At 47.4% G+C, this 13,655-nt stretch overlaps 1 protein-coding gene across 4 annotated transcripts in view; it reads left to right on the forward strand.

Moving 5' to 3' along the window:
* Window positions 1–13,655, forward strand: part of MYCBPAP (MYCBP associated protein) — a 1,064,843-nt gene that overhangs the window by 693,857 nt on the left and 357,331 nt on the right. For all 4 annotated transcript variants that reach the window (XM_086930831.1, XM_086930830.1, XM_086930829.1 and 1 more), the window contains exon 12: window positions 10,946–11,133. In XM_086930831.1, the coding sequence (XP_086786957.1) occupies window positions 10,946–11,133 (188 nt within the window). The remainder of the gene's footprint in view (window positions 1–10,945; window positions 11,134–13,655) is intronic.

Below are 13,655 nucleotides of genomic sequence, written 5' to 3' on the forward strand. Positions count from 1 at the left end.
AAAATGACAGAATCAGTATATTTACCGATTCGGTAAAATTACTGATTCGGTAAAATTACCGATTCGGTAAAATTACCGATTCGGTAAATTACCGAATCGGTAAATATACCGATTCTGTAATTACAAATGTAGGTGGCACAGTTTACAATGCCACAGGCCCTTAAGAGTCGGTATTTTACCACACAATCCTATTGTGTGGTAAAATACCGAATTCAGGTGTGCATGCACATCTGTGCGTGCACACCTGTGCAATGTGACACACAGACATGCCCTTAGGGCATGTATGTGTGCCACATTGCACACAAAATATAACACAAGAAAGTAGGGGAGGGTCCAAGGGGTAAGAATATTTAAAGACCACTCATAGCCTAAACCCCCAGTTTAGACAGTTAGCAAGAAAGAAAGGCTTAATGGGGTCTCTGCAGAAGACTGATCTCTATAAGTAGAAAGGAAGAATGCATGAGAGTTAGAAGAGAGTGTGCAAAATAGTGGAAATGAATCCCATCAGCCCACCCATGTGGCGGAGCCTCGTCATCTGGGATTGGTTTTTTTGGGGTCCCGGTTCAGATGAGGAGACACACCTGATGAATTGTGTGTTTATTCTCCAGTCATCCAGGACCACCCAGGCGGATCCGACCTCCAGTGTGCAATGGGTTAGAAGGTGTGAGGGCTCAAAGAAAAAATATTAATAGTTTGCAGTGAACAAGATATGAGAAAAATAGTGAACTAAAATTGACTACCATGTTCTGGGAAAACTTTATTATTGAATGAACCATGGGGTCAAGATTAAAACTGAAGTGTAAGGCAGTGCAACATAATAACTGCCCTAAGTGGATGTTATAGTGGTCGACATGTTTCTGCTGTAATCAGGGGCAACTCCCCTGCTTAGCTTTCATCAGGACCAGATCTTAGTTTTACACTACTGCAAAATGAAAAATGCTTTCTTAAAGTGATTCAAAAATGAAACATAATCAATTAGGTACTAAGTGTTACCCAGTATTTAATCTGGCAAAAGTTCTGCAGACATAAAGTACTTACAGTCCAGTTGTACCAGATATTTTCAAGGGATTCTTTCCCCAGTAATCTAGGGAGTAAGCCTCACCTCTCCTGGCACCGGCTCAGGGATAGGAGGCCCCGCTCTGTCCGTCGGTACCTCTGGCCTCGTCCTGCCCTAAGCCTCAGGAAAGAATCCCTTGAAAATTAGTACCTAATTGATTATGTTTCATTTTTGAATCACTTTAAGAAAGCATTTTTCATTTTGCAGTAGTGTAAAACTAAGATCTGGTCCTGATGAAAGCTAAGCAGGGGAGTTGCCCCTGATTACAGCAGAAACATGTCGACCACTATAACATCCACTTAGGGCAGTTATTATGTTGCACTGCCTTACACTTCAGTTTTAATCTTGACCCCATGGTTCATTCCCTAATAAAGTTTTCCCAGAACATGGTAGTCAATTTTAGTTCACTATTTTTCTCATATCTTGTTCACTGCAAACTATTAATCTTTGTCTTTGAGCCCTCACACCTTCTTACCCATTGCACACTGGAGGTCGGATCCGCCTGGGTGGTCCTGGATGACTGGAGAATAAACACACAATTCATCAGGTGTGTCTCCTCATCTGAACCGGGACCCCAAAAAAAACAATCCCAGATGACGAGGCTCCGCCACATGGGTGGGCTGATGGGATTCATTTCCACTACATTGCACACAAGCCTGTATTTGGGGTGCTAGAGGGTGTCAAAGTGACACCCCCTGCACCCTTGCTAGAATCGGAATTTACTGAATCGGTAAATACCGATTCGGTAATGCCCATTGATTCCTATGGTCTTCAATGCCCATAGGAATCAATGGGCATTACCGAATCGGTATTTACAGAATCGGTAAATACCGAATCTTAACGGTTCGGTATTTACCGATTCTGTAATAGCTACATCCCCCCCTCCATTTTACCACTTCTTAAATACCGAATCGGAAAAATTCGGTATTTAAGAAGTGGTAAAATGAAATTACCTACATCTAGGCCCTAATGAATTAAAGTAATTCGAATTCGGTGGTAAACATGCGATGATGGCTGAATCGTGATTACCAGTTGTGCAGGAACACTGCACCCAGTGGTCCTTTTTGTGCAAGTTTTGCAAAGCAAAACCTTGCAAAATCTCTGGAGGGCAAAACCCATGAAATGGAGGAAAAACCATGAATTTCCACATTTGTTTTTCATTCCTCTGAGGAAAGTTTGTAGTTCTGCAGTAATACGACAACCTAGAATTACTGTACACTACGGTATTGTTCATCCTGGCTGCGGTATTACTGCAGTACCTGTAATCAGGGTCTATGTGGACATGGATCCTCAATCAACAGAGTTCCAACTTTGCTTTCATATATGCTTCAAGATTCTGCCAGTCCATACTCAGGCAATCCATCTTCCTGCCCTCTTCACCTCCGTCCATTCATCCAACAATATATTTGTGCCCTTCTCTGTTGTTTATGATTGTGTTTTATCTTTGTGTGCATTGGTCCCTGCCTGTGCACAGTACATCTATTTCGGTCTTTCTATGTGCAAGGTTGTATGTATGTCCATTGGCCTCTGTGTATTATTGCTTGTATGTATGTTGGTGCCAAATAGAGGAGATTTCTAAGAGAAGCAATCTAGTATTGAATGGCCGTACACACCTAACTTCTTTATCCACTTCTAGGTGATGTAATGTGTAGAAGGACTGAATATTGACCCTGCATCTCATTACAACTAAATAGACATGCATTTACTCAAGGGTCCATCTTTTTCTAAATCTATTTTCTGTCCCACCATCTAATTGCCTCTATAGGTTTCTTATCTGTGTGTGTGTGCATGGTTTTAGATGTATGTCATCACCAGTCGACTTGACTACAACAACACACTCTATGCCGGCGAAACCCAGAAAGGTCGCAATAAACTGCAGTGAGTCCAAAATGCTGCCACAAGACTGGTCCTCAACATACCCCGCGTCAGCCACATCACGCAACACCTCCGACAACTCGACTGGCTTCCAGTTAACAAAAGAATCACTTTCAGGCTCCTCACTCACACCTGCAAAGCCCTACACTATGAAGGACCAGCGTACCTGAACCACCGCTTCACATTCCACATGCCTACCAGACAACTCCAATCCAGCTATCCCCAGGATCCACAAGACCAGAACCGTAAGAAGCTTGTTCTCCTAACCTCACCATCAAGACATGGAACTCCCTGCCCCTGATGTTGTCTACCTATAAGCCTGTCTGTACTTTGAACTATGTACACAGACACCTGTCTGTTGGTCCTACTGCAAAGCTAACTTCAAGTTTACTTGTCTATGTGCGTGAATACCTGTCATTTGGTTTCAATACATGTGTGCCTGTATTTCTGCTGACCTCTGTACTCCAATATCTGAACGAGACTGTCAGTTATAGATTCCTGACCTTAGAATGACCCCCAGGCGTCAGACTAGATCCGGAGAATTTTTTCCCAGCAGTACCTCGGCACGTCGGTAGGTTGCAACGGTCGACTCTGCGTTTTCATCAGCATTGTGATCACCAGGATGACGTTGTGGTATCTACTTAGACGCCGCCCCTGCACGCTGACGTCAGTTCTTCTTTTTCCATGCCAGCCAGCGCAGATTCGGAGAGATTGGTACCCTTAGTCACTTTTTTACTACATTTTTTTGACTTTTGTGGACATCTTCTTTTTGAGTCTTTAAAAAAAAAATCTTTTTATTAACAAACAAGAAAATAAATAAATAATAAGCATCAGGTGACCATCGATAAGTTTACAATAATCACTATACATTACCAACCATCACAATGGATACATCGAATTTTCTTTGGGGTCATGGAGATTCCAGCGCTACAACATCATTTTGCACAGTTGGAGGGGCACAAATATCACCTCTATAATTATTCCATACGCCCCAAATGTTCCCCCTTTTCCATGGTGAACCCTAGCCACATATACGATCTCTCCCTGAACATACTCCAGTTAAGATCTTCCATCCATTTCCCAAGTTGAGGCGCCTGAGTAGCACCCCATAATTGCGCGATCATACATGCGAGTGTCACCCATTGTTTCCCATGTGTTGTGAGGTTCGAGGGCTCCCAGACATTCAAAATACAGCGTCTAGTCTCCATCTGCACCTCCACCCCAGTACCTCGCGGAACTTCTCATGTATCTTCACTCAATACAGCTGTACCTCTGAACAGTGCCACAATACATGCATAAATGTTCCAATCTCTCCACATCCTCTCCTGCACCTCCCATCTTCAGCCAAACCCATTCGCACCAATCAAGGCCCCGTCATTTAGGACCTGTGTAGAATCTTCAATTGCACTAGCCGTAATCTCATCTTGATGGCCACTGTTTTAGGGGATGACACCGCCACCCTCCAATCTTCATCATCTATGACTAAACCGTCTGCACTCCATTGCTCTCTAAGTGTTGCTAGTGGATCCTCCATGTGATTAATCAGTTTTCTGTAGATCAGTGAGATGGTTTTAGTGGGGAGATGTCCGTCTAGTACTCGATCTTCCAGTGGGGAAGCCTCAGGAGGTGTAGTGCCCTGGGGAATATTTGTCAGTAAGGCATGCCTCATCTGAAGATACCTGTATCTCTCGCTTAGCTGCTAGCTGTTTTTCAGGGCCTCAAATGAAAGGATCCCATATTTCTCCCCCACCCATCTTTGACTCTTGAAATCCCGATGAGATCCCATTGGTCAAAGCCCTTTGTTTTCCACAAATTGCCTAAGTCCTCAGAGCTCCACAGAGGAGTGGCCTGCGTGATTTTCCCATCCCACTTGAGGTGTCGGTTGACTATATGCCACACCCGAACCGGTCCACCTCATCGTTCGTGAGGGGAGAGTGTAGAAATTGCCGGTATTCCTCCGACAGCGTCGGCATACGGATATCCTGCAGCATGCCTGCGTTCTCAGTCTCTGTGTATGTATTTGCCGTCGTATAAACTAGGCTATAGTAAGACGAGAACTCCTCTACTATCTGTTGCAGATCTGTAATTTTACCTAGGTCATTTGAGTGCAACTCAGGCACCAATTGCGTTGCCCTTTCCCCTCTGTCTAGCCACGCAATGAACTTCCCAGCCTTATCACCATGTTCGTAGATCCTACTTTGAGTGTCTACATGCTGCGCCCTAGCCCTCTCTCTCGCCAGGTTCTTATACTCATCACAGAGGAGTTTCAATTGGTGTCCCACCTCCGGAGTGCTAGTCTTCGACTATTCCCCCCCCAGTGCCACCAACTCAGCCTCTACTCTATCCACTTCTTCGCAATCTTTTTCTTCTTTCCGGAGATTAGGGACAGTGCCTCTCCTCGGATTACTGCTTTATATGCCCCCCAAAGGGTGCTCCTTGACTCCACTGTTCCCACATTATTGTGAAAGTAACTGTCTGTGGCCCGCCTGATCTCCTTCTTAATGGAGGGATCCTTTAACTGCCATGCATTTATGGGGACAACTCTACTAACATCCCTGCTTCCCACCTCTGTGCGAAACCAGACCGACGAGTGATCAGAGATCCCTCTGCCCAGGTGTCTCACCTCTCTAACTCTGGCTATCTGCGATGTCGGCACCAAGACATAGTCTATTCTCGAGAGGGAACCATGAGTCGCCGAAGAGTGAGTGTAATATTTGTCTAACAGATTTCTCAGTCTCCATCCATCCATCAAACCAGTAGTCTCCACAAAATCAGACAACCATCGGCAAGATGACGGCAAAACTCGGGGTGGGAATCTATCCAATTCTCCATTCATCACAGCATTAAAATCACCTCCCGCAATCAATATTCCAAGAGGCAAGGATGGGAATATTCTACACAGATCGCTAAAGGTCTCGGTCTGGAGGGCCGGTGGAACATATATGGACAATAAGGTCACCGTCCTTCCTTCCCACAACCCAGAGATCCCAATATACCTGCCACGGCTGTCCGTCCAAGTGGCTTGAATTGTCAGCGGGAAGGAATTTCTTACCAATATCCCCACGCCCCTGGATCCCGAGGTAAATCCAGCATGTGCCACCAGTTTATATCCTTCCCTGTGTAACACCATACAACGATTCCCAACAAGATGTGTCTCTTGTAACAGAACTACATCAGGTGCGTGTCTCCGGATCAACTGATTGACCATCTCTCGCTTTATCTTATCTCCCAGCCCATTCATATTCCAACTGAGCATGGTAATCCCCAATCCCTGCGTACCAGAAGACATTAAGGTGGTACATCTCGTCTAAGTCACCTGATGCATGAAAAAGAAAATAAGAACAAACTTCACTAAAACCAAACATACAAATCAAAATATAAAATCCCCAGCTCCCCTCCCTGCACCCCTGCATGTAGTGTATGCTTATCCCCAACTAGCAGTGTGCCTGTCGCCCCCCAATCTAATCTACAGGTAACTAAAGGTAGAAAACAGAGGAGGACCTTCTAGCAGGTCCGCTATCCCCTCCCCCTGACTCATCATAGCCACCCCTGCACTTTTCGAATCAAAAATAACCCAGCTAGGCTCTATTGGGCAGGGAATACGAATATATGCCCCTTTCACACCCACAACTATGTACTACTTAGAATTGCCCCCTTATGGTCAAGCATTTACGAAGTCATTGTTCATCGGCCTCCGCCAGATCTCGCGACCCGGAGCCGGCATTTGGACATTATCCAACCAATCCGCTGCCACTTCAGGGTTGTCGAAGAACCAGGCTTTTCCATTGAGCTCTACACGAAGGCGAGCCCGAAACATCATGGCGTACTTTATACCCCTGTCTCTCAGTTTCTTTTTGATCGCCAAGAATCCCTGCTGCTGCTTTTGCAGCGTTTGGTTGAAGTCTGGGAAGAACAGCAGGGTCGCGTTCTCAAATACCAATGGGGCCGTAGTCCGAGCCGTCTGAAGGATCACATCTCTATCGCTGAAATTGAGGACTCTAGCTATCATAGGGCGGGGTTTCCCCCCCCAGTCGAGGTCTGCAACCCGGGACCCTATGGGCACGTTCAACTGTGAAAAAGTTGCTGAGGCCTTTAGGTTTGAGATGATTGAGAATGAGATTTTCCACAAAAAGATCCGGCGTTGGTCCCTCTGATTTCTCTGGCACTCCCAGTATGCGAATATTGTTGCTTCTTGCCCGTCCTTCATAATCATCGAGTTTAAGGTCAGTAAGATCCCTGGAAGTCCTGAGATCGCGCACTTCCTGCTGTAGTAAATTAACGTCATCTATGAGGCTGATTGTTTTGACCTCCAGCGACTTGACTTTCTCACTTGCTTTTGTGAGATCCGCCCTTATCAGCCCCATTTCAATTGTCACGGTGTCAAGTTTACTGTCCAAAGCCTCCATCTTCTGGCCCAAGGAAGTACAAACTCCAGTGATTGCAGCCATAAGATCCGCCAACGTAGGCTCTTCACTTGCAGGAGTGTCTTCAGAACCCCCTGCGGGGCCCCTTTTCGATTCAATCGGGGACCCCTTAGGTAGGGTATATCGATCCAATTTGTTAGTTTGGACTGGTCTAGTCCCTCTCATAGACTTAGGCAAGGGTTTGTCCGAGTCTGCTCTCGCCGCCATCTTGCCCCTCGATGAGCAGTACGTCTTCTCACGTCTGCCGTCCAGATCACAGCTTCTCTGCCGATCTCAGTAGTCAATAACGGGATGTCTCCAATCGCACCACTCTCTCCCCTGTCGGACCCGGCCCAGGAAGTCAATTCAGGCCTACACTCAGATCCTATCCGGGCGGGAGAGATGCAGCCTCAGTCTGTGGTCAGACACCCCTACCAAATCCTCCCCGGCAGTCTGTTGTTATATGCAGCGCAGCCGTCAGACCACAGTCACTATCCGCTCTCAAGGGATGGCCGAGACTAGGCGTAGTTCCAATCTCAAGCATTCACTAAGCAGTTCCCAGGACATGCAGGACTCATCGGGGGCTCACAGCCAATAGCACTCAGGCAGTTCCCACAATCAGTGAGTTGTCCGTGCCTTACCCCCGTGCCCTGTCGGGAATCTTGCGCTGCCAGGCTCGCCCGGCAACACGGGACAATTGCAGCACCACCCCACCCCATCCGGGTGGCGCAATACCCAGTCCGGTGGGTCGGTCTCGCCCGCAGCGTTGCTTCTGTGCCCCACTTCCTCGTAGGGCACAGTCCACTGTATTGGGGTCTCACGCAAATCGCGGGGCCATAGCCACACTTCCCACCATTCAGGCCAACTCTTTCGGGACCGCAATGACGCTGCACCTCTTCGCCTATGAACAGGACAGTGGTCCCTAGACAGAGCAATGATGTCAGGTAAATATAGGCTAAATAGACACTATATTCTTTGTCCAACCGGACAGATTTATTTTGTAATAGATAAATTACAGAAAACTTATATAAAAAGTGTTAACAGCAGGACACCAGCCGATGTCAACTGACACACTAACAAGGAAAACAGACAAGGCAACTCAACAGTCTGTGTAATAAATTCACATTCAGACAATATTATAAACACACTATTGCTAGAGTCAATGTATACATTCTAACTGCATATAGTGTGGTTCAGTCACCTCTTCGCCTACACACAGCTGATGTTGGCGCACTACCGGGCTAATCACTTGTCCCGATCCGGTCACGGTCCGTCTGTATGTTCCTCCGCCGGTTTACTTCCGCCAAGCGAGCCGAGTCTGGTCAACTGCAGCGCGCTTATGCCCGCACAGAGCTCACCGGTCAACGCTCTCGGAATGTCGGAGCCAATGGAGATCTCATAGTAGCCCTCAAGCTCACTTTTAATTTATTTCTGCCAGTTTTCCAGCCGGGCCGACCTCACCCGGTCCTGGCAGCCGATGATGTTAAACTCTATGGCGGGCAGACTTCCACTCGAGGCCACTCGAGGCCCCGGCTTCACAGTCCGGCAGGCCTCAATCTTCCAGACGATATTTCCCGGTCACCGGACGTCGGGGAAAGCCCAGATCTTTGCCCGCGGGCACCGCTACTGTTCCCCCACCCGGGAGTGGGGTCGGGGCTGAGGATATATTGCAGGGTGGTGAGTCAGGAGAGGAAGGTCGGCGGAGCCGGTCCCTAAGCGGCCATCTTGGAAGCGGCTCCTCCTTTTTTTGAGTCTTTTTAACTCCTGATGCACGTAGGGATGTCCCATCATCAGATGACTCCTGTCACAAGCTGATGTCTGTCACAGATCCCCACCTCCTATACCTCTGGTGCTTGGAGCACGACCACGACCCGAGGTCATGCTCCTATTGTTGGGCCATGAATCCAAAGTCTTTGTGGGAGCGATCTCGAAAGCTTCTGGAGGCCCGGCACTCAGCTCCGCACTGCTCGAGGTCCCAGTCAAGAGACAGGTTGCGGGACTGATCACGGAGCCACCTCCATCATTTGTCATTGAAGTCTTCCTCATTGGGTAAGTCGAAGCACAAAAAGAAGGTGAAGAAGCATTGCCGCTCTTCGCCTCCTCCAAGTCCATCGACCGAGGTAACGCGGGACACTGAGGGTCGTCCACCTCCGGCTCCACCCTCAGAGCCTGCTGGGATGGCTACGAGCTTCTCTCTCTTCCCAGGAGCCGGAGCGTCCCCTGGCCAGGCTGTGCATTTTACAAAACCCTGCATTCCATCTTTGGGCAGCCTGACTCTGCCGGCGCACGTTTGGGCCCCGCGGACTCGGCTAGGGACTCTAGGCCTTCAATTCCGGTGGCTCCTGCCTCAGCGCCGCAGGGCCTCCAAGAATCCAGGCCTGGATCCGTATCGGTGCCGGTCGACCTCACGGTAGCTTCCCCAGTGCTGATCCCGCAGGTAATTCTAAGGTAAGGAATCTACAACTAATATATGTCTCTTACAGATATATCGTGCCCGAAGGTAAGTAAATTGTTCGTCTGTTATCTGTCAGTCTGAGTGCATGGCTACCTTCATGTGTGACATACTCGGTTGTTTAGAAACATGCTGCCTTAAGCTCCTAGATAGGTCTGTATCTCTTCCAAATGCCCCCCCCTGGAATACGGAATGGTATAGATGGATCCGATATTACCGATTGAAGTACTTCCAAGGGGCCCAAGATGCAGCAGGGTGATTGATAATTGGTCTAGGAGTCAAGACGTGGTTTCTCAGATCCTTGCATTAGCTGCTTCCGAAGACTTGGATCTTGTCCAGAATTCTGTACCACACTTTTAAATGTCTCTCTGGCTGAGCTCCAACCAGTCTGCAAAGAATCTGTCCTTCTACTCCACGCAGAAGGCCTCACTGTGCCAGCCTGCTTCTATTAAAAGCACAGCAGTCGAGGTTTGTGGACAGAAGACTAGAATTTCAGCACAGGCGCCTTATGGAATAGCTTTTCTTTGAGCCTTTTCACACTGCCGTCCCTCTAATCTTGTCTCAGCCAGAAGGTCTAGGCAGACATATTTGTTAAACTAACCATTTTAGATGGGGTTTGCTTAGGTCACCTAAGGCTTTTAATAGTTTATACATCTAGAAGCAATTTGGCGTGCCGATTACACAATATAAATCGTTTGTTACATAGCCATTGTGTGTAGGTAAATAGTACACCTATAGCCTGGGCAACCTGCACATAAATCAGTAAAGTCTGCAGCACAGCGTATAGATTCCCGGGCAGTATATCTACAACTGCGGTACACCATGCCTATTATGTGGTAGTGCACGGTCAATGTGCATTGCCATATGTGTATGATGGAATATTACATACTGTGCCCTCAATACCATGTATGGTTTAATAGGCATAATAACCTATATTTGCAAAATGTGTGTGTGTTGTCTGCGTGCCCGCGCGCACTCATATGCTTCTGGGGCATGATCTTTGGGTGCCCAGTGCTCTTTATTTACTCTGTGCTAAAACTGTTTTTTAGGAATCACTGTGATTTTCAGAAGAGTGCTTTCTTTATAAGACTTTGAAAATTGGGATGAGGTGCCTGTGTACTTCGTAACAACAGTAGGCCTACTTTACTACCTTTCCAGGTGTAATATTACCAGGGGACACCAAGGCGTTTTCTTTCCTGTTCCGATCTCTAAGTCCCGGAATTTTCAGCGAATCCTGGGAATTCTGCACTCACCCGGTGCTGCTTGGAGGGGCTTCGCTGCAGCTTTCACTATTCGGCGTCTCCCTGTATGAGGATAAGACAGCGGAGCTCAGACAAGCGCTGGAGGTAACTTGGCCTTTTCCATAGATTCGTGTGCTTTCGTCGAATGCTCTGGAAGAAATGCAATAGATGAAAACGAATGAAACCTTATTTAACAAGCATTGGAAATGCAATAGGGCTCGCATTAGGAAAGTTTGAGCTATTGGTCTTATAAATGATTTTTTTTTATTTATGTGTTATTTTTTAAACTAGCTAAATTAATAGCTTTGTCATTTACAATGCCAATAGTTATAACTTTCGCAAACACCTATAGCATTTGTAATGCAACATGTTTTGTATTTACGTGACTTAGATGTATTGATATTACAAATAACACTGGCTTTTAATTTTTTTAAATAATTAATACTTAAATAAGTTATTTAATTTGTAATGGCAATATCTTAAACTTTTGTAAATAACTTTTGTCAAGATTATGTTCAGTGTTTTATATTGTGACGAAAATCCAAGAACAGAAGTGAAATATTAACTTTTTTTGTGATTTGTAATAAAGCATGAAAGCTTGAAAACAGCTTGAAACATTGAAAGAACATATTTGAACCAGTGATGCTGTGGTTGCGCTGAGTGATGCTGTGGTTGCGTGGTGGAGCTGGGTGCATCGGTGGAGCTGTGTGGTGGGTGCATCGGTGGAGCTGTGTGGTGGGTGCCTTGGTGGAGCTGTATGGTGGGTGCCTCGGTGGAGCTGTGTGGTGGGTGCATCGGTGGAGCTGTGTGGTGGGTGCATCGGTGGAGCTATGTCGGTGGAGCTGTGTGGTGGCTGCATCGGTGGAGCTGTGTGGTGGGTGCATCGGTGGAGCTGTGTGGTGGATGCTTCAGTGTAGCTGTGTGGTGGGTGCCTCGGTGGAACTGTGTGGTGGGTGCCTCGGTGGAGCTGTATGGTGGGTGCATCGGTGGAGCTGTGTAGGTGGAGCTGTGTGGTGGGTGCATCGATGGAGCTGGGTGCATCAGTGGAACTGTGTGGTGGGTCGTTTGGTGGAGCTGTGTGGTGGGTGCCTCGGTGGAGCTGTGTGGTGGGTGCCTCGGTGGAGCTGTGTGGTGGGTACATCTGTGGAGCTTTGTGGTGGGTACATCTGTGGAGCTTTGTGGTGGGTGCCTCGGTATAGCTGTGTGGTGGGTGCATCGGTGGAGCTGTGTGGTGGGTGCCTTGGTGGAGCTGTATGGTGGGTGGCTCGGTGGAGCTGTGTTGGGTGCATCGGTGGAGCTGTGTCGGTGGAGCTGTGTGGTGGGTGCATCGGTGGAGCTGTGTGGTGGGTGCATCAGTGGTGCTGTGTCGGTGGAGCTGTGTGGTGGCTGCATCGGTGGAGCTGTGTGGTGGGTGCATCGGTGGAGCTGTGTGATGGGTGCATCGGTGGAGCTGTGTGGTGGGTCGTTCGGTGGAGCTGTGTGGTTGGTGCATCGGTGGAGCTGTGTGCATCGGTGGAGCTGTGTGGTGGGTGCATCGGTGGAGCTGTGTAGGTGGAGCTGTGTGGTGGGTGCATCTGTAGAGCTGTGTGGGGGTGCCTCGGTGGAGCTGTGTGGTGGGTGCATAGGTGGAGCTGTGTGGTGGGTGCATCGGTGGAGCTATGTGGTAGGTGCCTCGGTGGAGCTGTGTGGTGGGTGCCTCGGTGGAGCTGCGTGGTGGGTGCATCTGTGGAGCTGTGTGGTGGGGGCATCTGTTGAGCTCTGTGGTGGGTGCATCGGTGCATTCTGGGTATTGATGAATTTCACTGAACGCAAAACACCTGAGACCCAATAAAAAAGTCTAAGGTCCATTCCAAGCTAGGTATGTTTTTTAAAACCGAGGTCTGAAGGTTGAAAGTAAAGCCTGCAAAAGGAGCAAAAGCTGGCTCCATTTTAAGTAGGCGCTACGTCCATGAAACCTGCATTTTGCAATTACAGAACTTTCCCAGCAAGATACCTGGAGCCATTTTCACATGCGCCGCTAATGATGTTTTTGATGTTAGATGTGCCATTTCGACTGTTCCCGAAGAGTACATGCATTTGTCCATTAAACACAACCTTGATCTCTTTTAGGAAACTGATGTTAATACATCTGAGTGGCATCAAGCAGAGAAAAGTATTTCTATAAACAAGTAGAGGCCTAGTCCAATGCATATGGAGATGGGTTTAAAATACAATTAATTCATCAAATCTGGCATTATTGGCATAAAAGTATTTTGTAAAATAAAACCACACGATGTATTGCATCAAGGAGCAGCCGTCGGGCCTGCGTTGACACACAGCTTTCTTAGTCATGTTTCAAGAAAAAAAAGAAAAGCACACACTCCTCCCGCCCCCCCCCCCCCCCCCCCCCCCCCCCACCTCCCCGATCACGCGGTGTTCCTCTAGGAGACGGTTAGATTTGGTTCGACTATAATAGTGCGCTATATGTGTATGTCACAATATTTTATTTTACCATAAAAAATAGGTTCTTTGTCAAGACGACTGTAACCTTTCTTTTCTTTACAATTAAAACAGAGCATCCGGGAATGCATCTTTTGTTTTACGCTATTAAGTAAAAAAATGATATTTTTGTCCATTTCCCCTCTATA

This window comes from Lissotriton vulgaris, chromosome 7 (assembly GCF_964263255.1).
Source record: "Lissotriton vulgaris chromosome 7, aLisVul1.2, whole genome shotgun sequence".
Classification (NCBI taxonomy): Eukaryota; Metazoa; Chordata; class Amphibia; order Caudata; family Salamandridae; genus Lissotriton; species Lissotriton vulgaris.